This window comes from Mytilus trossulus, unplaced genomic scaffold (genome assembly GCF_036588685.1).
Source record: "Mytilus trossulus isolate FHL-02 unplaced genomic scaffold, PNRI_Mtr1.1.1.hap1 h1tg000085l___fragment_1__unscaffolded, whole genome shotgun sequence".
Lineage (NCBI taxonomy): Eukaryota > Metazoa > Mollusca > Bivalvia > Mytilida > Mytilidae > Mytilus > Mytilus trossulus.
Genome location: NW_026963295.1, coordinates 3873474 through 3898992, shown reverse-complemented (window position 1 = coordinate 3898992; position 25519 = coordinate 3873474). Strand labels below are relative to the sequence as shown.

At 31.8% G+C, this 25519-nt stretch overlaps 1 protein-coding gene across 1 annotated transcript; it reads right to left on the bottom strand.

Annotated features, from left to right (window-relative positions):
- Positions 1–2378: 2378 nt before the first annotated feature.
- LOC134699859 (complement component receptor 1-like protein) lies at positions 2379–24996 on the bottom strand. The gene is made up of 5 exons (XM_063561265.1): positions 24936–24996; positions 7011–7196; positions 5611–5796; positions 3863–4048; positions 2379–2668 (listed from the first exon to the last, which is right to left on the bottom strand). Exons 1-5 carry the CDS (start codon positions 24994–24996, stop codon positions 2379–2381), a joined length of 909 nt encoding a protein of 302 aa, XP_063417335.1.
- Positions 24997–25519: the final 523 nt, after the last annotated feature.

Sequence of the window (25519 nt, the reverse complement as noted above, 5' to 3'; positions counted from 1 at the left end):
TTCGTAGTCATTTACAGGCATATTTCTTGATTATTTTATGATTTCCGAAGCCTTGTGATTAATTTATGTTTGGTGTTGTTGTTTATTTGTTTTTGTTGAATTAAACTGGGAAAATGAATATCACTGTAGGGTTTGTTTGGCTTCCATGTGTGTTTTATTCAATCAAATTGACAATTCGGTAAACATGGTCCCGCCAGATGCCAAAAAAAAGAAGAAGAGTGGTTGTTTTTATACAAATGTTTTATCTGCGATTCTGTTGAAGAGAAATTTTAAAAACACAAACAGAATCGGGAAGAAAAGTGTGATAAATGCTGCAGCAAAGAGACGTGATTATTTGTCCAGTTATTTGAATGAGTTATTCAAAGAAATAGCAAGTGAATTACCCGTCTTGAGTTATCACAGACCAAGTTATAAAAGCTACACAAGTAAGCAGAATTTAAAATCAGTAGCTATGTTCTTCAGCTGAAAACACCAGATATAATTTCCGATGTTTCTTATTCTTTGCAATGCCATTAATAGAATAAATCACTGAAATGATATATTTCAACAAACACTACAGACGTGTTATAATTTTTCAGTTATAACTATCATTTTGTGGACAATGCAGCAATTTAATAAACAAACGCGTAAGTTCTTTTTACAATTTTAGCCGAATTATCTTTTAACTAGTTGTGAAACCTATGAGAATATGTTTTCAAAATACACAATTGTAGTGAGTAACAATATTTGTGTAAATAATGAAGCTATACATGTTATATGTACAATAAAGCAATGTATTTTAGTTTGCTTTCTAATTAATTTGCCTTATTATTTCTTTGGTTGAGGAGAAACTTAAAATCTACGTTGGTTTTTTACATAATATCCTAAGATAACATATGTTATAGGTTTGTGCGCATGCCTAATTGTTTTTAAACACATTTCATGCCGTTTCCTGATCCAGAGCTGACCGATGACAGCAGCATGTAATTGTTTTTTTAAATATGTGTCTCATAAGCAAATACAATATCTAGGTATTCCCGTTTGAATAGTTTAACATGTCTGAGTAATTTTGGGCCTTTATAGCTTGCTGTTCGGTGTAATCCAAAGATCCGTGTTAAAGGCCATACCTTGACCTTCAATGTTTTACTGTTATAAATTGTTATTTGGATGGAGAGTTGTCTCAATTGTATTCATACCAAATCTTCCTATGTCTATTAACGAATAGTTTAATAATACAATTGACATTTAAACTGCAGAAATACACCTCGATTCAAACAATATCCAGTCAGCACAACAAATAAAACAGAATAACAAAATACATTCATGTTTGGCGTATAAAGATCGAGACACGTCTAATATAAATGCAATTTCAAACCAAGCTAAATAGTCATCTGTGGAAGAGGTTACTTTCAGTTTGGTACTTTAAAAAAAAGGCGACAAAGATGGTAAACCATAATCAAAGACTTGGACACAGACATATCGTATAGATAACCTATTCGTGATGGTGTCTATACTTTATTTATGTGTCCTACTCATAACTCTGTTTGACTAGTTTCCGCATAAGGAACATACTCCTACATACTATATAGTAATAACATGCACGAGAATAACATATCAAGTGAGAGATGTAAACACCATACGATTGTGCAGAAGATATGATACTGTTTAGAAATGGGAAATTGATAGTTGGGAAGTTGATAATAGGGGCAAAAGATACCAATGTGACATTCAAACTCATAAATAAAAAATCTCACGTGCACCTGAAGGGTACATCTGACATCGTCCTGTTTTTATTGTGGAGTCTTCCATCTGTGTCAAAAGTTGATGTGATTTAAACATATTCTTGTGTTTTGAAAATTTGAAAATCACTGCTTTGACTCATGAACAGAACAATAACGATTATGTGTTGTAATCATCTTTTAAATCTGAATCTAGTCTAGAAAATCTTCATAATAACAAAACAAAATTCAAAATATAAAGATCATAGCGATCACTCACAATCAGGTGATAGCGTCTTCGTGTGTCAGAAATGTAACGTGATCAACACGAGGAAACACAAAATAAAAGTACAGTTAGTTGTAGAAAGTTCATTGGTTTGACGGAAACTATGTTAAAAAGACATCAACTAAATCAAAATGTCACGATCTTATTCAATTATTTTAACTCAAAATTGATTGTATATGTTTATGTCATGTAAAACAATGAATATGCTATTGATAAATTCAGTTAAAAGTTAATAATGTAAGATATGCACATTGATATGAACATGATGAAATTGAATCGTTAAATGCATTACGGTTCAACTGATCCTTACATTATTTTTTATACAGCGAAATGTTATTGATTCGGATTATTTTCTGCAACATATAGTATCAATGACATGAATGAGTCCTCTCTCTTTATTCCTTACTAAAAATGTTCAAAACATCGAACAGTAGAGGAACTGCTAGTACAAGACATAATATGAATACACCCATGTAACCAATGACAGCAGACGATACCCGGTCGTCAGGTGCTGAAACAAGGCTGCGTCGGTATGCGCTCGTCGTTTTTACTTCTACTTTGAAGGATGAAAATGTCTGAATGCTAGGACTTGTATTCGGAACTTCAGCTATGTTGCAAGAACATCCACCTACCGGCGGAGCGGTTGTGACACTCATAGTTGTGGCATCTTCTGTCACTACAGGAACTGTATATAAAAACGAAAAGTCTATAATATTTTAATATAACACTCCTGTTGGAATGGTTTTACCCTTATCATTTTAGAGCCCTTTATAGCTTGTTGTTAGATGTGAGCCAAGAATCCGTGTTGAATGCCGTACATTGACATGTAATGTATTAATTGTTATTTTGATGGAGAATTTTCTCATTCGCACATCTTGCTATATCTGTTATAGATTTAAAGAAAATATAAGATATTTTGAATAAATCGAAATATATCTAGAGTATGAGTTTTACAAAACAGACAACCATATATAACATGTTTAATATTCGAGCAGTATTTTTTGCGTTATTAATCACTTCTTTGCAATGCCATTAATAGAATAAATCACTGAAATTATATATTTCAACAAACACTACAGACGTGTTATAATTTTTCAGTTATAACTATCTTTTTGTGGACAATGCAGCAATTTAATCAACACACGCGTAAGTTCTTCTTACAATTTTAGCCGAATTCTCTTTTAACTGGTTGTGAAACCTATGAGAATATGTTTTCAAAATATACAATTGTAGTGAGTAACACTATTTGTGTAAATAATGAAGCTATACATGTTATATGTAGACTAAAGCAATGTATTTTAGTTTGCTTTCTAAATAATATGCCTTATTATTTCTTTGGTTGAGAAGAAACTAAAAATCTACGTTGGTTTTTTACATAATCTCCTTAGATAAGATATGTTATAGGTTTGTGCGCATGCCTAACTGTTTTTAAACACATTTCATGCCGTTTCCTGATCCAGAGCTGGACCGATAGCAGCAGCATGTAATTGGTTCAATCTACCAAAGATGATGATTCAATTCAATTGACATGCCTAAATAATATAAAATGCTTAGACTATGCTAGTTTCTTGTTCATCTTGTTTCGACATGATTGAATATTTCATCACAGCTTTAGAAAAATTTTGCAAAGGTATCATAAAAAGTAACGATACAGCTCACAGTGTAATTTGCCATTCCATGATCTAAATAATTATAGGTAATAGCATAGTTTGTATCCAAAAAATAAATTCACGTCACGCCATTTGTTGAATGTTGACATAATTAGCCGATCACAACGTTTGGATGTACGCTTTTGCCAATTTTACCCAGAATTCATATGAATCTTAGAACGGCGAATGATTGTCATCATTTCAAAAACAAAAAGCTTGCCAGCTATTACCTGAACAACTATTAGTATCCAATGCCCATGTTCCTCCCCATTCACAAAATCGCATCCAAACTGTTTGTCCATTTGACGTGTAAAAGCCGGTGTCACAGGTGTATGTTATCTTTTCCCCGGGATAAATAACAGCAATGGTGTTGTGATTAGAGTTACTGATAGCAGGTGGTGTTATACACTGTTTCACTAAAATGTAGAGTAAATTTACTTAATTGCATTTAATATGCATGTTAATTCGTTTTGAAATTGTACAAAAAACCAAGACAACTCAATGGCTGTGTATAATTGTTTAAATGTATCTGTAAACCCCCGCTTCAAAAAAAAATGGAGGGGTATACTGTATTATCTATTTCTATCCATACGTCAATTCATCCGTCAGAATATGATTATTTTCGTCGCATTTGTCCAAGAAACTGTGAGACAATGATCATGATGCTTTCTAAAATTTGGTTTCAGGATTTATATATAAGTCAGCTTTACCGTGTGATGTGTTTTCAATTTCATCACTTAACAACTTTCTGTTTACCGAAATGTTTCGACGGGGGTATCATATTTTTTTCATTGGCTATTGTCTGTTCTATGATCGGGTTGTTGTCTCTTTGACACATATCCTATTTGCATTCTCAATTTTACGATTAATGTAAAATGTTTTGTAAATATGTGTCTCATAAGCCAATTCAATATCTGGGTATTAATTGTTTTAATGCATATTTATACCCCCGCTTCAAAAAAGAGGGGAATACTGTTTTATCTATTTCTATCCATCCGGCAATCCACCCGTCAGAATATTAATATTACAGTCGCATTTTTCTCAGAAACTTCCTGACAAGGATTTCTGAAATTTGGTTTCAAGATTTATATATAAGTCGGCGTTAACGTGTGGTCTGTTTTCAATTTCACCACTTAACAACTTTCTGGTTACCGAAATATTTCGACGGAAGTATAATTTTACTGGTTTGATTTTTTACATTATATATTGTTCAATCAGTATGTTACACAATAATACTATTATCGTTATTATCATTATGTTACTTTATCTCGTCATTTGTTTACGAAATCTTGGAGATCATTTTAAAATACTTAAATACAAGACAGCAATTTAGATGTCAGACTGCAATATACATTTGATAATGCAATTAGTATACTACACGATTCTGTGTTTTCTTTTTATGTTTAATGCTATAATCGACAATTTACTTATAAGCCAATGGTCTTGCTTGGGTGTAAATAACCTGTATATAACTTAACTTAAAGCGTGTATAAGTTTGAGTTGTAAACAAAAGTATGACACGCTAGTTTTTGTGAAAAAAAACATGCAATTATCGTGTTAAAGTTTTTGCAATGATATTATCTTATTAAAACTAATTCGTTCTACAATGTGTGATATTCATACCAATCGAGTACCGGAAATTGATAAATTATTGAGTGCATTTATTGATTTTATTAAAGCGAATTACTGTTAAGAATGGTCAAGCATGTGATAATAATATTTATGATTTCAATAAAAATGTATCCGGTATCAGGGGGCGAGTGTTATTGAAATACCCAAAGTACGTATCAACATAAGAATTAAAAAATGCTTCGTAATGTTTTCTGCATTTACAGTATCTGTCATTTTTTATATTATAAGTTGTAAAGAAATATAAGACTGAAGATACACACTAAATCAATGAATAAGGTAAAATCACACCATTTAACAATCAACCGATGTCTAATAATGCATCCGCGTCATATTTTAATCAACCCACCAACACAAACGTTAATATCCGTTGTCCAATTTCCATCGACTCCACACTCTCTGGTCCAACTCGTCTGTCCACCTGGTAACTCGTAACCAAAGTCACACGAATAAGTTATCATCCCTCCTGGAGATTTAACAACCGTGGTGTCTGTTTCTGCGTTGATGATCGTAGGTGGTGAGGTACAGGTTATAACTGCATTACATTATGATCAGAAAATAATTACTATGTTATAACTAGTTTTAATTGGAATAAATGCTAGTGAGACTCATTCACCAAGATATCAAATGCTATAGAAATTAACAAGTCACCGTTTGACCATTAGCATGTAATAGTAAGCTATAAAAGGCCGTGAAATAAATGTTGTTCATAATTTTAAACAAGAATAATACCGTCATGATTTTTGTAAAAAAAAAGTGAAGGAAAAACAAAAAGGATAAGCAGGTCCAAGAAACAGCACAAAATGCAGGCTCCTGACTTGGGACATGCACCACTGAATATGATTATGTTTAACGTTAGATGGTACCAACTCTATGCCAAACTCATAAGAGTGATGTTACGGCACAACTTAAGAATACACTTTGTACATAAGTTTAAAAAGAACTGAATGACATCCGGTATTCTTTCTGCTCTGCAATTTGATATTGGGTCACATATATTTTTTCGGTGCCTCTCCATTATTGAATGTTTCAACACACCTAAAGAACCATTCTATAAGGTATTATAGAATAGAACGATACAGCTCACAGTTTCATTTGCCATTACATGGAGGGGAGATCTCACAAACATGTTTAACCCCGCCGCATTTTTGCGCCTGTCCAAAGTCAGGAGCCTCTGGCCTTTGTCAGTCTTGTATTATTTTAATTTTAGTTTCTTGTGTACAATTTGGAAATTAGTATGGTGCTCATTATCACTGAACTAGTATATATTTGTTATGGGGCCAGCTGAAGGATGCCTCCGGGTGCGGGAATTTCTCGCTACATTGAAGACCTGTTGATGACCTTCTGCTGTTGTTGTTTTTTTTTTGGTCGGGTTGTTGTCTCTTTGACACATTCCTCATTTCCATTCTCAAGTTTATACCAATCAAGAACCAGAAATTGAGAAATTATAGAGTGCATTTATTGATGTTATTTGTTGTTAAGAATGGACAAGTATGTAATAATATTATTTATGATTTCAAAAAGAATGTATCTGGTATCAGAGGGCGAGTGTTATTGAAATACCCCAAGTACGTATCAACATAAGCATAAAAATCTGCATTTACAGTATCTGTCATTATTCATATTGCAAGTTTAAAAGAAATATAAGACAGAAGATACACATTATATCAATTAATAAGGTAAAATCACACCATTTCACAATCAACCGATGTCTAATATTACATCCTCTTCATATTTTAATTAACCCACCAACACAAACGTAACTATCCGTTGTCCAATTTCCATCGACTCCACACTCTCTGGTCCAACTCGTCTGTCCACCTGGTAACTCGTAACCGAAGTCACACGTATAAGTTATCATCTGTCCTGGAGATTTAACAACAGTGGTGTCTGTTACTGCGTTGATGATCGAAGGTGGTGAGGTACAAGTTATAACTGCATTAAATTATGATCAGAAAAATAATTACTATGTTATAACTAGTTTTAATTGGAATAAATTCTAGTGAGACTCATTCAACCAGATATCAAATGCTATAGAAATAAACAAGTCATTGTTTGACCATTAGTATGTAATAGTAAGCTATAAAAGGCTGTGAGATAAAATGTGTTAATAATTTTAAACAAGAATAATACCGTCATGATTTATGTAAAAAAAAAAGGAAGAAAAAACAAAAAGGATAAACAGGAACAAGAAACAGCACAAAATTGCAGGCTCCTGACTTGGGACTTGCATCATTGAATATGGTTAGGTTTAACGTTAGATGGTACCAACTCTATGCAAAACTTATAAGAGTGATGTTACGATACACCTAAAGAATACATTTTGTATATATGTTTAAAAAGAACTGTATGACATCCGGTATTCTTTCTGCTCGGCAATTTGATTTTGGATCCCATATATTTTTCGGTGCTTCGACAATATTGAATGTTTCAAAACACCTATAGCAAAATTCTGCAAGGTATTATAAAATAGAACGATACAGCTCACAGTGAAATTTGCCATTACATGATCTAAAGAATTGTGGGTGATATCATTGACCGTTCCCCCAAAACAAATAACGTCACGCCATTGGTTTAATTCATATTGTTCTGGACATTGTTAGCCAATCGCAACGTTTTGGTGAATGCTTTAAAATACTTCAATACAAAACAGCAATTTAGATGTCGGACTGCATATTATAAATGCGATATTGAATTTAGTATAAACGAGTTCTTGTCATGTTCAACGCTATGATTGACAATCTACTTATAAGCCAATGGTCTTGCTTGGGTGTAAATAACTTGTATATAATGTTACTCAAAGCAAGTACTAGTTTGAGTTGTAAATAAAAGTATGACACGCTTATTTTTGTCAAAACACATTCAATTATCGTCTTAATGTTTTTGCGATGATATAATCCCTTTAAAACTAATTCGTTCTACATAGTGTGATATTCATATCAATCGAGTACCGAAAATTGATAAATTATTGAGTGCGTTAATTGATGTTATTAAAGCGAATTGCTTTTAAGAATGGAAAAGTATGTGATAATAATCTTTATGAATTCAATTAAAATGTATCCGGTATCAGGAGGCCAGTTTTATTAAAATGTCCCGTTAGTATCAATACAAGCATTTAAAAAAGCATCGCAATGTTTTCTGCATTTAAAGTATCTGTCATTTTTTTATATTTATAGACTCAAAGATATACAAGACTGAACATACAAAATAGATAAATTAACAAGTTGAAGATCAAACTATTTCAAAAACAACCGAGGTCACATCATCTTCCTAATTAAATCAACCCACCAACACAAACGTTACTATCCGTTGTCCAATTTCCATCGACTCCACACTCTCTAGTCCAACTCGTTTGTCCATTTGATAACTCATATCCAAAGTCACACGTATAAGTAATCATCTCTCCTGGAGACTTCACGACTGTGGTGTCCGTAGCTGCGTTGATGATGAAAGTTGGTGAGGTACAGGTTGTAACTGCATTAAATTATGACCAGTTAAATAATGATTGTGTTATGATTAGTAGAAATTTTTTTTTTTTAACTTCATCAACTTGTACAAATATAAGAAAAAAGATGTGGATTAAATGCCAGTGAGACTATTCCCTATCAAATACCAAATGACATAGAAATTACAAAGTCACCGTGCGACCTTATTTATACATCTTAAAGTCATAATTTTTGTACCAAAAAATTAACAAAAAACAAACAGCAAAAGGAAAAACCACCAAACAGCAAGCTTCAGACATGAGACATGTATTATGGAATATGGTTGGGTTTAAATATGTAGCTGACGCCAAACACTACCTATAACTTATGACAGTGATGATACAATATAATATAAGGATAAGACATATCAATCAGTTGAAAAGAACTCAATGCCATTCAGCTTTTCTTTCTGCTCGGCAATTTTATGTAGACGAAATGCGCGTCCATGTGGAGCAGGATCTGCTTACCCTTCCGGAGCACCTGAGATCACCCCTAGTTTTTGGTGGGGTTCGTGTTGTTTATTCTTTAGTTTTCTATGTTGTGTCATGTGTACTATTGTATTTTTGTTTGTCTTTTTCATTTTTAACAATGGCGTTGTCAGTTTGTTTTAGATTTACGAGTTTGACTGTCCCTTTGGTGTCTTTCGTCCCTCTTTTTTTTTGACAAAACGCGCGTCTGGCGTACTAAATTATAATCCTGGTAACTTTGATAACTATTTACACCACTGGATCGATGCCACTGCTAGTTAACGTTTCATCTCCGAGGGAATCACCAGCCCAGTAGTAAGCACTACGGTGTTGACATGAATATCAATTATGTGGTCATTTTTCTTTATAAATTTACTTTTTACAAAACTTTGAATTCTTAAAAAAATAAAGATTTTTTTATCCCAGGAATAGATTACCTTAGCCGTATTTGACACATTTTTTTTTAATTTTGGATCCTCAATGCTCTTCAAGTTCGTACTTGTTTGGCTTTATAAATATTTTGATATGAGCATCACTGATGAGTCTTATGTAGACGCAACGCGCGTCTGGCGTACTTAATTATAGTCCTGGTACCTTTGATAACTAATTATATTGGTTCATATAAATTTGTTCGGTCATTAATTTCGTTGATATCCAGTGGATACAAAAACATTGAATTTTAAGTAGAAGCAACTCCGTATTCCAATAAACTTTTATCAAGAAAATTTAAACGAGAAAATCAAGTTTCTGCTACAATGCATTTTTTTCATCTAACAACCATTGGTGGTATCAACGTAAAAAAAATAGAAGCACAATCTAAGATAAGTAAAAACAATCATACACTCCAATCTACAGACTGATAAAACAAAGAACGATATTAGGTTCTCAAGATATCCTTTGAAGAGACGTATTGCCTTAGATTGTTATAATTTAAATCAATGTAAAAAAAAATAAAAAAATTAACAAGGTTATATTATTCTTTGCCTTATAACAGAAAGTTTCAAAAACAAGTCTGCCATAAAGAGATGACGTCATGTTAAAATATGTGTTTTGTCTCACGTATTTTGTTTACAGAAAATTGAGTTATTCCCAATTTAATTCAAACAAAATAGTGTTTCTACAAATGAGCTAAAAATAATTGTTCGAAGATATCAACAGGATTTTTTTAATGGGTAAATCAGCAGGTGACGGTAACTAGTACCTAACAATTACTGATACTCGACTAGTAAGTAATCGATACATCTTTAAAAATCTACCCTTTCTTTCTGCTATTTGAGTAAGCACATCAATATGATTACGACACTTAGTAACATTGACAGACAGTAAAGTACTTTATTTGTAATTAAATCAAGATCCAAATATACTCATAAGGTTAAATAACAATCATGTCCCCTTGTCACAAATATGACCTAGAAAGTAAGAATTATTAACAGGTTTTCACTTTCACTTATATGAAAAACGATGGGTGCCCGATTTGGAGCAGAATCTGCTTTCTATTCCTTCCAGAGCACATGATATCAACCCCAGTTAAAGTTATGGTTCACTTAGTTTTCTTTGTTGTATGTTGTGTACTTATATTAGTCTGTTTATCTATTTAAAGTTGAGAAAGGAAATGGAGAATGTGTGTTTTTCTTCAAACCATATCGTTGTCATCTGAATGGTTTTTTTTCCTTAAACAATTCAGCAAGTTGAAATCGACATTTCGTTTATTTTGAAATTTTGTTTATTAAGACCTGTTAATGACCTTCTCATGTTGTCTGTTCTTTGGTCAGGTTGTTGTCTCTCTGACACAATCCCCATTTGCATTCTCTATTTGATTAATGAACATCGTTCGACAACCAATGGATCTTTGTTATCTCAATACATGTTTTGAAATATCGCATGTACAATAAAATGTGTACACATACAAATTTCGTTCAACTTACCATCATGTGTATGCTCAATTTCAGTGATTTTCACTTGTAAAGAAATGGAGTATTATCACTGTATTTCACATGATAAAAATCTACACATGCTACAGGTGCACCCTTTTATTCTCTAATCAGTTATGGAAATAACGATTATTCAGTTGGTTGTCGCAGAACTACTAGATATAAAAGAGAATATGAACTTACAGATTGAGTTGTTCATAATTTTATACGTACGTGTTTGACATAAAGATTGATATGTGTTGCTACATCTCTGTGATCCAAATTTAGAATATTCTAAATAGATGCAATTCTGATTAGAGGCACAATATTCATAACCTTCTAAGCAGTTTGGTTCGGTTGTCGATTTAAAAGGAACTATGGCATCATTTATAGACCACAAGGTTCCATCTACCCACTGAAACTGTTGAAGTATTGGTTTCCATGAAGTGCCTAACCAATATCTCTCGCTAATAAATAAATGAATATAAAAACTTGTTTTAGGTGATCGTTCCAAGAAAATGTTTGATTACATTTAAATGTAGATGTATTAACGTGCATGTAAACAAATTAACATGTAAACAAATTACTGTTAGTTCATTTTCTGAATAGAATTTTACAAGAATGAAATATTACATAAATAGTTAAAGAAATGAAAGAAAATATTGATAACAGAATAATCGAAACATAAGTTTTAAAATGAACCCAGTCAGGACAAGGGCAGTTGTTATCTAACAGTGTGTTTCTATGAATGTTGCATTGCCGTTTTTTGTTGTTGCACTTTAGTGTTCTGTTGATTCTTTGTTTATCTCTTCAAGTTGATGTTTTTCCCTCGGTTTTATTTGTAATCCAGATTCGATTTCTCTCAATCGACTTATGACTGTTAAACAGCAGAATACCACTGTTGCCTTTATTTATCATTGTTTCTTGTTTTAAAAAAAAAAAATGTGGTATGATTATCAATGAGACAACTCTCCACAAGACACCATAATGGCACAGTTACATACAGCTATTGGTCACTGAACAGTCTTCAACAATGAGCAAATATCATATCGCATAGTCAGCTCTAAAAGGACTCGAATATAAAACAATTCATACGAGAAAACTAACGGCCTTATTCATGTACAAAAAAACGAACGAAAAACAAAATTGTAACACATAAACAAACGACTAGCACTGAATTACAGGCTGGAGACTTCGGTCAGGCATATACATACATAATTCGGTGGAATTTAAACATTTTACCGGGATCCTTATCCTCTCCTAACATGGGACAATTGTATAACAGAAGAACATAAGAACAAACTATACAAATCAGTTAAAAGATGGCTTAATTTATCAGATTGACAAAACTACAAATGTTATCCAAACAAAGATTGCAGACCCATGAATGTGTGTATGTATATAACATACTAGTAATATTTAACTTGCTTTAAATTAACTAAAAGTCTATATAAATTTAAATATTGTTATAAACAAGGAATAAACGATAATAATTAATGGAAATCAATGAATGAATGCCCATTGCTTTGCGACATACATTTGCCTTTTGCGTTCGTCAGCGACTACCCTGTTTTTTGGAAAGTGTGTGTGTGTGTGTTATGTGAGATAGACCAAGTACACAATACAACAGTTTCATTTCAGTGTTAGTGAAAGTCGACTATACCATGACTGTACATAAAGCAATCTTTATTTGGATGTGAAGAGTTGCCTAATCGTAAAGATGTACATACTTGGGGAAATTGACAACAAACAACATGGAACTTTGGTAAGAAAAGTTAAACGTACACGTAAAATTTAATCATTATACCATAGATAATGGAAATGGGGTATGTAAAAGAAACAACAATCAGACAAAAGAGCAGAAAATAGCAGATGGTCATCAATGGGTCTTTAACACAGCGTGCAATCCATGCACATAGATGCGGGCCTTATCTGACCCTTAAACCAACATGTGTACTTGTTCGGGGGAAAATGTTCATATCATCCAGGTTTATTATGCAGTTTTATTTCTAGAAGAGATGTGTTACTATTCAATTTGTCGAATGAATATGTTACCTGCTGTATATATTTATGAGTTCTGTTAAACTTTTGTAAGTGACTAATTCCATTCCGTTAGCTTCACATGACACTTTTGCGTCCTCCCATGTCATCTTTGTTTCTTGTATAACAAGGCATTCTGAGAGAGAAAAATATATGTGATAACGAAATACATATTATACAGTTAACAAAAAATCCTTTTGCATGCATTTTCATGCCTGGACGAAACCCTAAAATATCGTAATATAATATATCAATCAAATATATCTTTTTTTATAATAAAGATCATTCAATCAGATGTTAAGGGTAAATTATAGATTATCGTTGATCATCTCAACGAGATTAATTTTCTCGCTTGAGCTGGTTCAGCGAAAGTGAGAAAAGCTATCGAGTTGAGATGACCAATGATAATATGTTTATCGCTATTTTACCTGAGACGACGTTGTCAATTTCATGTCAATTTCGTTAGCAACGCCACGTGGCCTCCTTAGTTTCTAGCGATGATTTTTCCATCTCAAGCGAGAAGCATAATATGAAAATTATCACAAAAACAGATCAAAGGAAAAAAGCACAAAATAGCGATTATACTTATTATTGAATTCAAAATATAAAATGTAACATAGCTTTGAAACAAATGAATGTTTCAAACTAGATTGCAGTGAGTGTAATTATGTTTTAGAATTAACGAACGAGCGGTGGAAATCGAAAATCTGCATACTGAATTCAGTCAAAATGACGAATGTGTTGTGCTATAGATTTTTAAAATATAAGACATTAATTTGACGGAATCTGAGAATTTCTGAATTTAAATTTGTAAGCGTAAAACTTTTTGAAAATAATGTTGAAAGTAAAATCACAAAAAATACTGAACTCCGAGGATATTTCAAACATGAAAGTCCATACCAAATGGCAAACTCAAAAACGCAAGCCCACACGAATGAATCACAATTATCTTATTCCTGGCGTAGTAGACGGATTTTATATGAAGAAAAGTTAGGATGTTCGCTTATATTTAATCAAAACAAAAAAATGCAGATACTATCGATACATAAACAGGACTATACAGACATTGTCTCCGATCAAAAAATGAATCTATCATATTAAAAAAAGTGAAGTTGCAAAGAAACTGAACGTCGTTGGTAATTCGATAGCAGATCCCCAATCAACATGAATCAATAACAAGCTCAAAATTTTAAATACCTCAAACAAATGGATAACAACTGTCATATTCCTAACTATTAGGAACTGACATCTATAGAAAATAGTTGATTAAACCTTATTTGACAGATTACTAAACCTGTCACTCTTATGGCATCAAATTGAATTATATTGACAACGATGTTTGATTAAAACAAATAGACATTTCGTATGTATGTGTCTGTCCCAAGTCAGGAGCCCGTAATTTAGAAGTTGTTTTTTATAGATGTGTAGCATATTATATCTTCGTTCATTTTTTTTATTGATATGAGGCCGTTATTTTTCTCGGTTGAATTTTTTTACATTTTTTATTTAGGGGCCTTTCATAGCTGACTATGCGATATGGGCTTTGCTCAATTTCGAAGGCCGTTTGGTGACCTGTAGTTGTAAATTTCTGAATGTTCTGTGTCATTTTTATCTTGTGAAGAGTCATTTCATTGACGATATCTTCTTTTTTGTATATAATATGTTAAGGTGTCAAAAGTAGGGCTACACATTCAACATTGTGTTATAATCTTTATCATATATTTAGTACAAAATACAGCTATTTTGTATACTAATAAAGGTTCGTTTTTCCAATCTGTATCACCTACCCTGTATCGCATACCCCGTATCGCATAGCTAAACCCGTATCGCATACCCCTTATCGCATTGTAAAACCCGTATCGCATACCTTTTTTTTTTTTTTACATCAAGTCAGTTTTTTTTTGTTTTTTTTTGCTGAAGAAAATATTTCCTAAAAATAGGTCAATTTTTTGAATGACGTCATTGTTTGGTATGTAAAGTCACGAACGTCAAGTTTTTATATTGTATGTGACGTCACGAACATCAAGTTTTTACAACATATGTTTTGGCACACTAAATGCAACTATAAAATATACAAAACACTCAAATAAATACAATAATAAACAAAATATTTTCAAAACAAAAAATTGTAAGGTAACCCAGGTGCTTCGTATAAATAATTGAGCAGTTATTGTAAGGCTTTGAAACAAGACAAAAGCAGAACTGAAGGTAACCCAGTGCTATGGATCAGAAAACAGTTCATATAATATACTCTTCTGTTGAAATATATGATAAAGCGTATAATACATGGCAAAATCCGTATACCTAAAGGCCCACGGGCTGATATTGATGTCTCGGGATGATACGACAAATGATACGGATTTTGCCATGCATTATTCTCTATTTATCACTATAAGAACAAGATTTATTACTGAAATAGTTCATTACGTAAGATTGACTGAACTGAAAAAACAATTGAACTAAATATTTCGCAAGTGTTCCTTTCATTACGAGTTATATAATACAAAAAAGAAAATACATAAAATAAATGATCAGTAAAATAAAGCATACTTACCAGATATCATTACAATCCCGGTCAAATTTATGATAATAATAGTTATTGTTAACATGATATCAATGGGTTATTCAAACATATTACAGATCAAAATGCACTGCAAATGGTTAGAAGAAAACAAGTTATTGATTGTATGTTGTTTTATGGAAGTTTGTTACAAAACTAGAAGAATATAACCGTTTAAAATCAATAACTAACTTTTGAGTTAATAACGATTCATATCCAATTAAAAGTTTCCATATATATAATCTCCATTGAATACTTTAAATATTTAGTAATTAAACATTTAGCAAATCTTTAGAACACAAAACCAATTACTAGTACTAAAAAAATGGACAAATTAAACTACTAAAAGTTTTAAGTCTATATATTTAAGACATATTTACTTTAAGCAGATATTTTGACTGCTTTGTATTTCAAGTAGACCATCAAGTACACGGATATTTGCATAATAAGAACATCAAGAGACGTGTATTGTGCTTCAAATTGGTGATCAAATATATATTAACAAATTTCATTTATGTTAATGCAATGTTCAAATGAAATTAAAAAATCAAATTTAATATTAGATTTGAGAGTACAAGTGACAAGTTAAACTCTATAAAAATAGGTTTAATCTATTATTGTCTACATCTGAAAATGTCTGTTCTAAGTTAGGTACTGTGGATTCATTTAATTTCGTGGGTACCATTTTTCGTGGTTTGAGGAAAATTTACACATTCGTGGTTCTGACAAAGTCTTCACTGATTCCTTTGGAAAATTTGTGTTTTGTAGAACATTTGAATTCATGGTTCTCCTGTTCCCACGAAATCCACGAAAATTTATGATTCCACATTATATGAAAGTTGTACATTCGCTTGATGTGATTTATCATTTGATTTTGCCATTTGATTGAGGATTTTTTGGTGGGTTTTTTTCCGCGCAGTTCGGTGTTTTTGTGATTTTTCTTTTTCATTTAATATTTGGTTTTAAATTTTATTCATACATAATCTCGTCTCAATCTGTCATGATTGCATTTCAATCTTGGTATCTATGATGAGTATATCATCACAAAAAAAAAAAACATTTTGCCTTTTTTTGCATAATTTATCAAACTGTCACAAGGAGTTGAACTGCTATAACAAATCACTGTCCTTGTAGCCTCTCTGTTGATGTTTATTACTTTAAATCTAACAACTTGGTAATTTGTGCACTAAAATAAATAGCACAAAAGATAACTCAATTTGACCACGAACATTACACATTATCAATCTATTTTTCCAAGTATTGAAATAGAACAAAACAAAAACATCAAATAAAAAATGTGCTGAAGAAGAACGCGACATTTGTACACAATTTATCAGTGGAGATATATTCAAAGCATTTCAAAAAGCCTAGTCCCGCTTACATGTTTAACCCCGCCGCATTATTTATGTATGTGCCTATCCCAAGTCAGGAGCCTGTAATTACATTGTCTTATCGGGGGCCTTTTATAACAGACTATGCGGTATGGGCTTTGCTCATTGTTCAAGGCTTATAGTTGTAAATGCTTGTGTCATTTTGGTCTTTTGTGGATGGTTTTCTCATTGGCAATCATACCACATCTTCTTTTTTATATAATCAAACTGGCCGGTCAAACAAAACAGAAATAAAAATGCCCTGTACTTTGATTAACGTTTTACCTGAAATTTTTTTTCTAAATACGCGTCTTATTGTAACGGTGTATTATGAATGTGGTCCTTTCACCACCAGGTGATACTATACAATTGATTGCTCTGTTCAGAAGTAAAACAATCCACCATGTTAACAGCTGATATCCATAGATTTAATATACATTGATATTTCGATTTTGCCAATTGAATAAGGACTAAAGTCTTTCCGTTTTAAATTCCCCCATAGTTTGGTATTTTTGTTTTTTACTTCGTATCGGTACAAGTATCTTATTGGTGATTAATTTGATTGAGATAGAATTGTAGGATAGAGATCAGTCATTAAACGTCAAAATGCTTTAAGTTGTTATATCTTATGAATGACTGTAATACATTTTATGGGTACTCCGGCTTCATCTACCAATAAAAACTGGTCGCCATGACTGTGTTGCTTTAAGGTGTCGTTAAGGATCATCTTAACAAACGGATAAATATGGATGTATTTACATTCCAAAATTTCTCTTAGTACAGACTTACCTGTGAACTTGGAAAAGTTGTAATGCATGGCATCCACTAGATATAATAAAGTTCAATGCATTTTGGGTTTCAAGAAGATAAAATCTCTTTTGGATTTTGATGGGCATATTTTTTCCTTCATGCAAAAGGTGTGAAAATTAGCTAAGTTGTGGTACAACTATGAGATGCACCCTTAGGTAAAAAACCGGTTTGTATTGCTTTGAGGGTCCTTATTTGACATGGACAAAATGTCTCTTCACAACTATAAGTTAGTTAAAGAGTTTATCTGAGTCAGCTGTGAGTTGACAGTATCAAAGTAATTCAGGTGCTTGTTTATTTTTCACCTTCTGCAGAAGGGGAAAAATGCACATCAAAATCCAAGAAAGATATTATCTTTCTTAAACACAAACTGCATTTAACTTTTATATATCAAGTGGATGCTAAGAATTAAAACTTTCCAAACAGCACAGGTAAGTCTGAACACAGACTGGTTTTTGAGATGAAAATACGGTCATAATAGGCAATTTGTTATGATGAACCTTAAAACACTAAAAATAAGATTAATGATTAATTACTGCCTATAAAGATATATTAAGTTGTTTTTCTATTATATGAATGACCGTTATATATTTAGTCTCTACAGAAATATTGTGTTGTTTTCTTGTTTAATAAATGAGTGAAAGATATATCGTGAACACTGATTAAGACACACAACCGACTATTTAAAACGTGCACAACGATTTGCAAGGTTATTTTGAAAAGACAGTAGGAAAAATTACAGTCGTTCTTTATAATGTAATTCAAAATTTCATTTTATGGAGAACATCAGGAAAAAACGAATGACAACATGACGGTCACGTGGCAAATCTATAATCATTTACTGAAAGACGACACAACTAGAGTCAATCAGAAGATTTTTTTAATTCAAAATTACACACTATGATAATGTATTACTGCTTCTTAAATTATGCTTCTGACGCATACACTTATCCAATGTTTTTTTTTAAATTTGTTCACAATTGTTTACATTTATATATATAATAGATATAGGAAGATGTGGTGTGAGTGCCAATGAGACAACTCTCCATCCAAATAACAATTTAAAAATTAAACCATTATAGGTTAAAGTACCGCCTTCAACACGGAGCCTTGGCTCACACCGAACAACAAGCTATAAAGGGTCACAAAATTACTAGTGTAAAACCATTCAAACGGGAAAACCAACGGTCTAATCTATATAAACAAAACGAGAAACGAGAAACACGTATATATTACATAAACAAACGACAACTACTGTACTTCAGATTCCTGACTTAGGACAGGTGCAAACATTTGCAGCGGGATTAAACGTTTTAATGGGCCCAAACCTTCTCCCTTTTTCTGAAACAATAGCATAACATCACAACATAGAAAAACATACGATAAAATATCAATTGGCAGACTTAACTCAATCAAAAAACGTATTATTGGCATTATCCATCTACTTTCAACCTTTACAATTTAATCATTCCTCAATATGAAAGAACTTAATAATTCAGGTAAATTTTTGTTTAATATTGAAAAAAATCGTAATATGTAGCTGTATTATTTATTTATCATATGAATTTATTTTCATTCTCCGCCATTCTTGTATTGTGTATAATAATGGTTATTTATATTACACTGATGCATTTAAAAAAATATTGTTAAATGTATATTATATAAGCTGTATTGCTTCGGAAGAAAGTTTCATTATATTATATAGTGGTATTCATTTTGTTTTTAAATTGATTAATGATTAATTTTCAAATTAAAATCAATTATTCGGAAACTAATTATAATGAAGAAATTAGCATTCGTTTTTCTTAAGTTTGAGTATTTAATTATGTTATATTGATTTAAGAGAATATTTCGTTAGATGAAATAGTTATAAGCCAATTAAGAACTAATGTCCGGTAATTTCAAAGGCTAAAAATATTTGGCCTTGTTTGTTTATTCGACATATTTAATTTACACATCGACGGTCTTTTGTAAGTTGAACATCAATACTAGGTTTTTATTCATTTACTCCTGTAGTATTACAGTTTGTTATTCACCTATATTTAACCCGAATAAGGCTTTTTATTCTGTCGTTTGGAAATAAATATTAAAACCTATAATGCATTGTTCAAAAGAAAAATAAAAAGAATCAATTAGACAAAAGCTTAGTAAGATCAATACTAAATGAAAGACACATTCTTATTTTGATATAGGTACAAAACCGACCGACTTTGTCTATTTTACATGATTTGAATACAAAGAGGTTAAACCTGTAGAAATGTAGCTACAACATACAACTTTTTCTTTATATTTTTTTGTGGTGGATTTTCAAAGTTCATGTTTTTTACAAAGTTGAAAAGACATTTTCTAATATAATAAAGAACGTTATGTAAGAATCGAAAGATTATATTTATTCATACCATACAAAATTATGGAATTGAGCAAAAGTCAAAAACGAGATATGTATTCCGAACGACGCTTGCCAATTTCATTGTTTTTATATGGAAACATTTGCAATTGATAATTCTTGCATTGCTATACAAGTATTGTTTCTTATAAAATCTGAAGACTTGTAGAACTAATATGAATTGGTTATTTCATATATTTGAACATTTCTGATTTGTTTTGTGGAATTATATATAATTTGAATTAACTGACACAAAGTCGGATTGATTAACAGTTTGTTTTTAAATCATGCTGTTACTTTTGACCATTAAATTGTAGCTTTTCATGTCATCCACATACCATTGGCCTTTTACCACTCCATTCTACTTCAACTTTTTACCCCTCAATGGAATGCTGTCAAATTAATAAATCGATGTTTGTGTATGTCCATCCGTAGACATAGATAAGAAATATAAAGCCTAAGACGATGCAGCATAGCTTGTACTTTATAGTTGTTCATGCTCTTGAAATTCTTTTTGAATTGACTTGTTGTTGCAACAGTTTTGATTCGAGCGCCACTTTGGAAAACAAATCGTTCATATGGGGTACAAAATTATCAGCTAAGTATTTTCAAATATGGTTTAAATAAATGTACTTTTGAGTTAAAGCAAACTTGTAGACGCAGTCAATAGTTTTAGTACATACATTGGTTAATACATACTGCAGGAGAATCCATGGTAATAAGCTAAGTATTTTTTATATGGATTTAAAAGAAGTGCTTTGAGCTTAAAAGAGCTCCCTGTTAACGCAGGTTATAGTTTTTATTACATAATTTGGTTAATACACAATCATGGAAATCTGCATTTTTGTTCCCATAGAGTATTTCATAACAGGCCAAAATGTTTAAATTCATGAATTAGAGCAAATATAGCGATACAGATAGCATATCATCTCTATTAAGAAACATGAATACGGACAAATAAACTCAATGACATCATAGATACCAGGATTTAAATTTTGGAAAAATCCATTCTATATAGTGGGGAACAGATGGTAGCTCTTGTATAAATATGATACAGGACATCAGTCTTGCCATTAAACTATTTAGCAAAATGATGAAACTGAAGGAAACAGAAAGATACATTTAAACTCATATGGCGAATATATTATGAAAACGCTATAGGATAAAGAAAACGTTGGAAGTTTGGTAACGTTCTTATTGAATAGAAGACGCTGTTACTCGAATAATCAACATTACAAACAATTAATTCGTTAGCTCTTTCTCATTGGTAATCTGAATTTCATCACCTGTTGTCATGAAAGTAAAACTGTTATACATAATCAACGTTGTATTTCTAAATCAATCATGACATTGGCTAAAACTTAATTTGCAAGTCAATCATACAATTATTAGTATTCATGGTGTTCACTATTTCTATATTTAGGATATTTACAAGTTGTTAACTTATCAAGCACTTTTACTACATACTAAAATACCTGTAGCAAGTCAGGAATATGACGTTGTTATCCGTTCGTTTGATTTGATTTTGCTATTTGATTATTGAGTCTTCGTTTTGAATTTTCCTCGAAGTTCGGTATCTTTGTGTTTTTTTTTCTATATTTTGTGTTTGGAGGAACTTTTGGTCACTAGCTTACCAAAAAAGTGTATCCTAGAAATAAAAGAGAAAGATAAGAAAAGGACTTACAATGAAGATAGAAAGAATTGTAAAGAACTGGATCGTAAAAGATCATTTATCGGATCGTGAATGTTATTCAATGTTAATTCTTCTTCCAAATCTGCGACAAAATCGGAGATTTTTCAAAACGCGGGGTTTACTAGAAGTGTCATTTACGTTTAACATTATCAATAATCCACAACAAAAGATGTCAAGGTCAGATAGACAATGTTATAAATATCAGTACAAACATCCCGTACACCAAATACTGTGGTTCTCATGCTAAGTGTCCCTTCACAACTGAAAAATCTAAACAATTATGTTTGGCAAATGAATTCGGAACATAGAGTCGAAAAATTTTGAACCCTGAAACACAGCCAGACTTAGACATCTTACTGTCATTTAATATATCAAATGGCTTTTAGTTTCTGATAAACTGACAAAACCATGAAAACTTAGCATAGACCAATAAACCCCGAACTTGAGGTCAACGTCATATATGAAACATTCAGACAAACATGTACACATGCATACACTTAATACAGTGACCTTATATCATTCAGGTAAATCGGCAAAAGACCAAATCCCACAAAAGAAACATTGCCTAGTGATGTGTGCTAATGAGGTCAAGAAAGTTTGAAACCTTTTTAGTCGAAAACGCACACCTTACAATTATAACTTACATCAAATACAGTTACCCTTATAGATTACCTAATCAGCGATACATACTTGACAACAAAACTAAACCTTGATCCATGAAATAAGGCACAGTCGAGGTATAAAAATATCAAAATACTTTGAAATGCGTCATTGTATTAAGGGTCCTCACATTAAAAATATAATCGGCATAAAAACGAGAAATGAAAATTATTGATACAAAAAAATACAATCTTAAATTTGTGTAAGAAAATAAAACTAATAAAGATGAGACTACTACAAACTATCGCTATAATTCTGTGTGATATTATAAAATATTTAGATCCTAATGGATTGCACGATTATAATCCTGTTCATCAATAAAAGAGACCCATGTTAATCCTGTAAATCTAGTTTTTCCTTTACCAATAACAAATATAAATATTCATATAATTGAAGAATGATTTGACGTCTTCGTAGCATCAGAACTTTCACGATCCAATCGCAATACTTGGTTAAATTTATGTATTCTTTCACAATCATTTCTCTCCATAAACTGAATGACAACTTGTTTCTTTTGTATATTAATATTTAAACAGGTTTTTAACATAGAATTATCAAAATAATACATAGGACAAATAGGACGGGATTTTTTTTAACGAACACATGTTTTGAAACATCTATACCGCTTTCGAAAACCTAAGGAATTTAAAAGTATAATTTACCAACACAACCACAGTAATAAATAAATATCATTTCAACCGCTCGATACGATCCAGAAACAACAAGGGCAATCGCATAATCAATTTGAAGTCTCCCGTAACTTATAGATCTGTCTTTGATTAAACGACTTCGAAACGCTTATCCCCTGGGTCTAAATGACAATATACTTTGACAAGGAACATATTAACATCTTCTATTGATATTCTGAGTATAGTGGATAAAGGCAGCGTTATAATATTTCCTATTGCAAACGTATCAATCAAAATCATTTCCTTTGGTACCATCTTACAGTTTTTATATATCACAGCTCGTTCGCTATGCCCATGTCTTTTTTTTAACGGACGTAATCTATGTATTACTGGTAAATTTTTAAACCTTTTCTAAAACCTTTTCCATAGATATACAAATTCGGGTTTGATTTTACATGTTGAAAACTTATTTCGGTATAGCACATCCTCATTTTACTGAGATGTTGTTTACCGTGCCTGGAAGTTAAGAAAATGATCCTGGTAAAAATGTATCGATCCTATAATAAATTTATTCTAAAAAGGTACCAATTCAACACTGTATAATATCTTTGAATATTGATTTTATTAGTATTATATTGATATTCATTGTGTTATCAGTAAATTTCACTACTGCTCGCCGTTTACGCGACAATAGGGAATGTATGATCACGTGAGTCGACGAACTGTTAACTGCAGACTGAATTGGTGCTTATTTACGTGCCCGTATGCCAGTCAAAAGACCATTGTTTACTCAATTGTATCGTCAAGCTCGACATCAGTGGTCATGCCGTGGTTGCAATTGGACTTCGAGACAGTGGCGTCCAGTCCAGTGGTCTGATGGGAGAAAATTACCCCTTCATTATACTAATTAACTTTCTTTAATGTTTAACATTCCAAAATATGAATGATATTGATAATAGAAAAGATAAAATGATGGCCAACACTAGTGATTAGTTGACATTCATTCATGATGTGCGGTATGAAAGTGTTGTTTCTTGTTTTTTTTTTAATAACATTGAGAATGAAAATGGGGAATGTATCAAAGAGACAACAAACGACCATAGAAAAAAACAACAGCGGATGCTCACCAACAGGTCTTCAATGTAACGAGAAATTTTAAATCTACTTTTATTTGACTAACATGACTAATTAAAAATATCAACTAAATCATTTGAAATGAATTTATGATTGCATATACATATTTCTGATAAATATTCAGTACATAATAATAAATAATATCAGCTGACATGTATTCATCTACATTGGCGAATTGTTTTTGTGTTAAATGAAAAAATAACAAGGTTCAACCTGGCTTATGTTTCCTGGATGATCGTCAAAACATAACTAACATTATTATTTTACTCATGATTTAATAGAGTAACGCATTCGAATATGTATTTCCATACTGTTGATTTGTTGCGAAATCAACCCTGCCTTTCACTATTGATTATCAAAATTGACAGAAGATAAAAGAGGGACGAAAGATACCAGCGGGACAGTCAAACTCATAAATCGAAAATAAACTGACAACGCCATGGCTAAAAATGGAAAACACAACAGACAAACAATAGTACACATGACACAACATAGAAAACAGAAGAATAAGAAACACGAACCCCACTACAAACCAGGGATCATCTCTGTTGCTCCGGAAGGGTAAGCAGAACCTGTTACACTTGTGGCACCCATCGTGTTGCTTATGTGAAGATAGCAAAGGGATATTCAAACTCGTATATCGACGACAAAATGAAAATGTCATATCATATATAGTAAAGAAAATACAATATAAAGACCTAACGCAACTTAGTTTTAAAAGTATTTGACTAAACCACTGGTACAGTATATAGAAATAAATCGGTGTATTAACCTCCGTTCCTTCTTTAACAAACTAACTTTTAAGAGACAGTTTTCTTACGCAGTATTCTTGTCGAAATTGGTTTAAGTCCACACAATCGTCACTCTTTCAGAAAATTAATACCTCAAATCATATAAGTTGATATGAATTGAGCGAGATGTCCTAATTGAAAATCAAGTTAATTCGCATCATTTCCTCTAGAAAGTCTTTTAGTTCTTAAAAACTTCATCCAAAAATTTCAGTTTTGAACTAATTTATTTTGGTAGCTAATGATTCCAAAACTCAAGCAATGTGTTATGATTTATAACAAAACAACCATCCCTCCAAGGTCAAAAAGATGAGGATGTGAACAACATT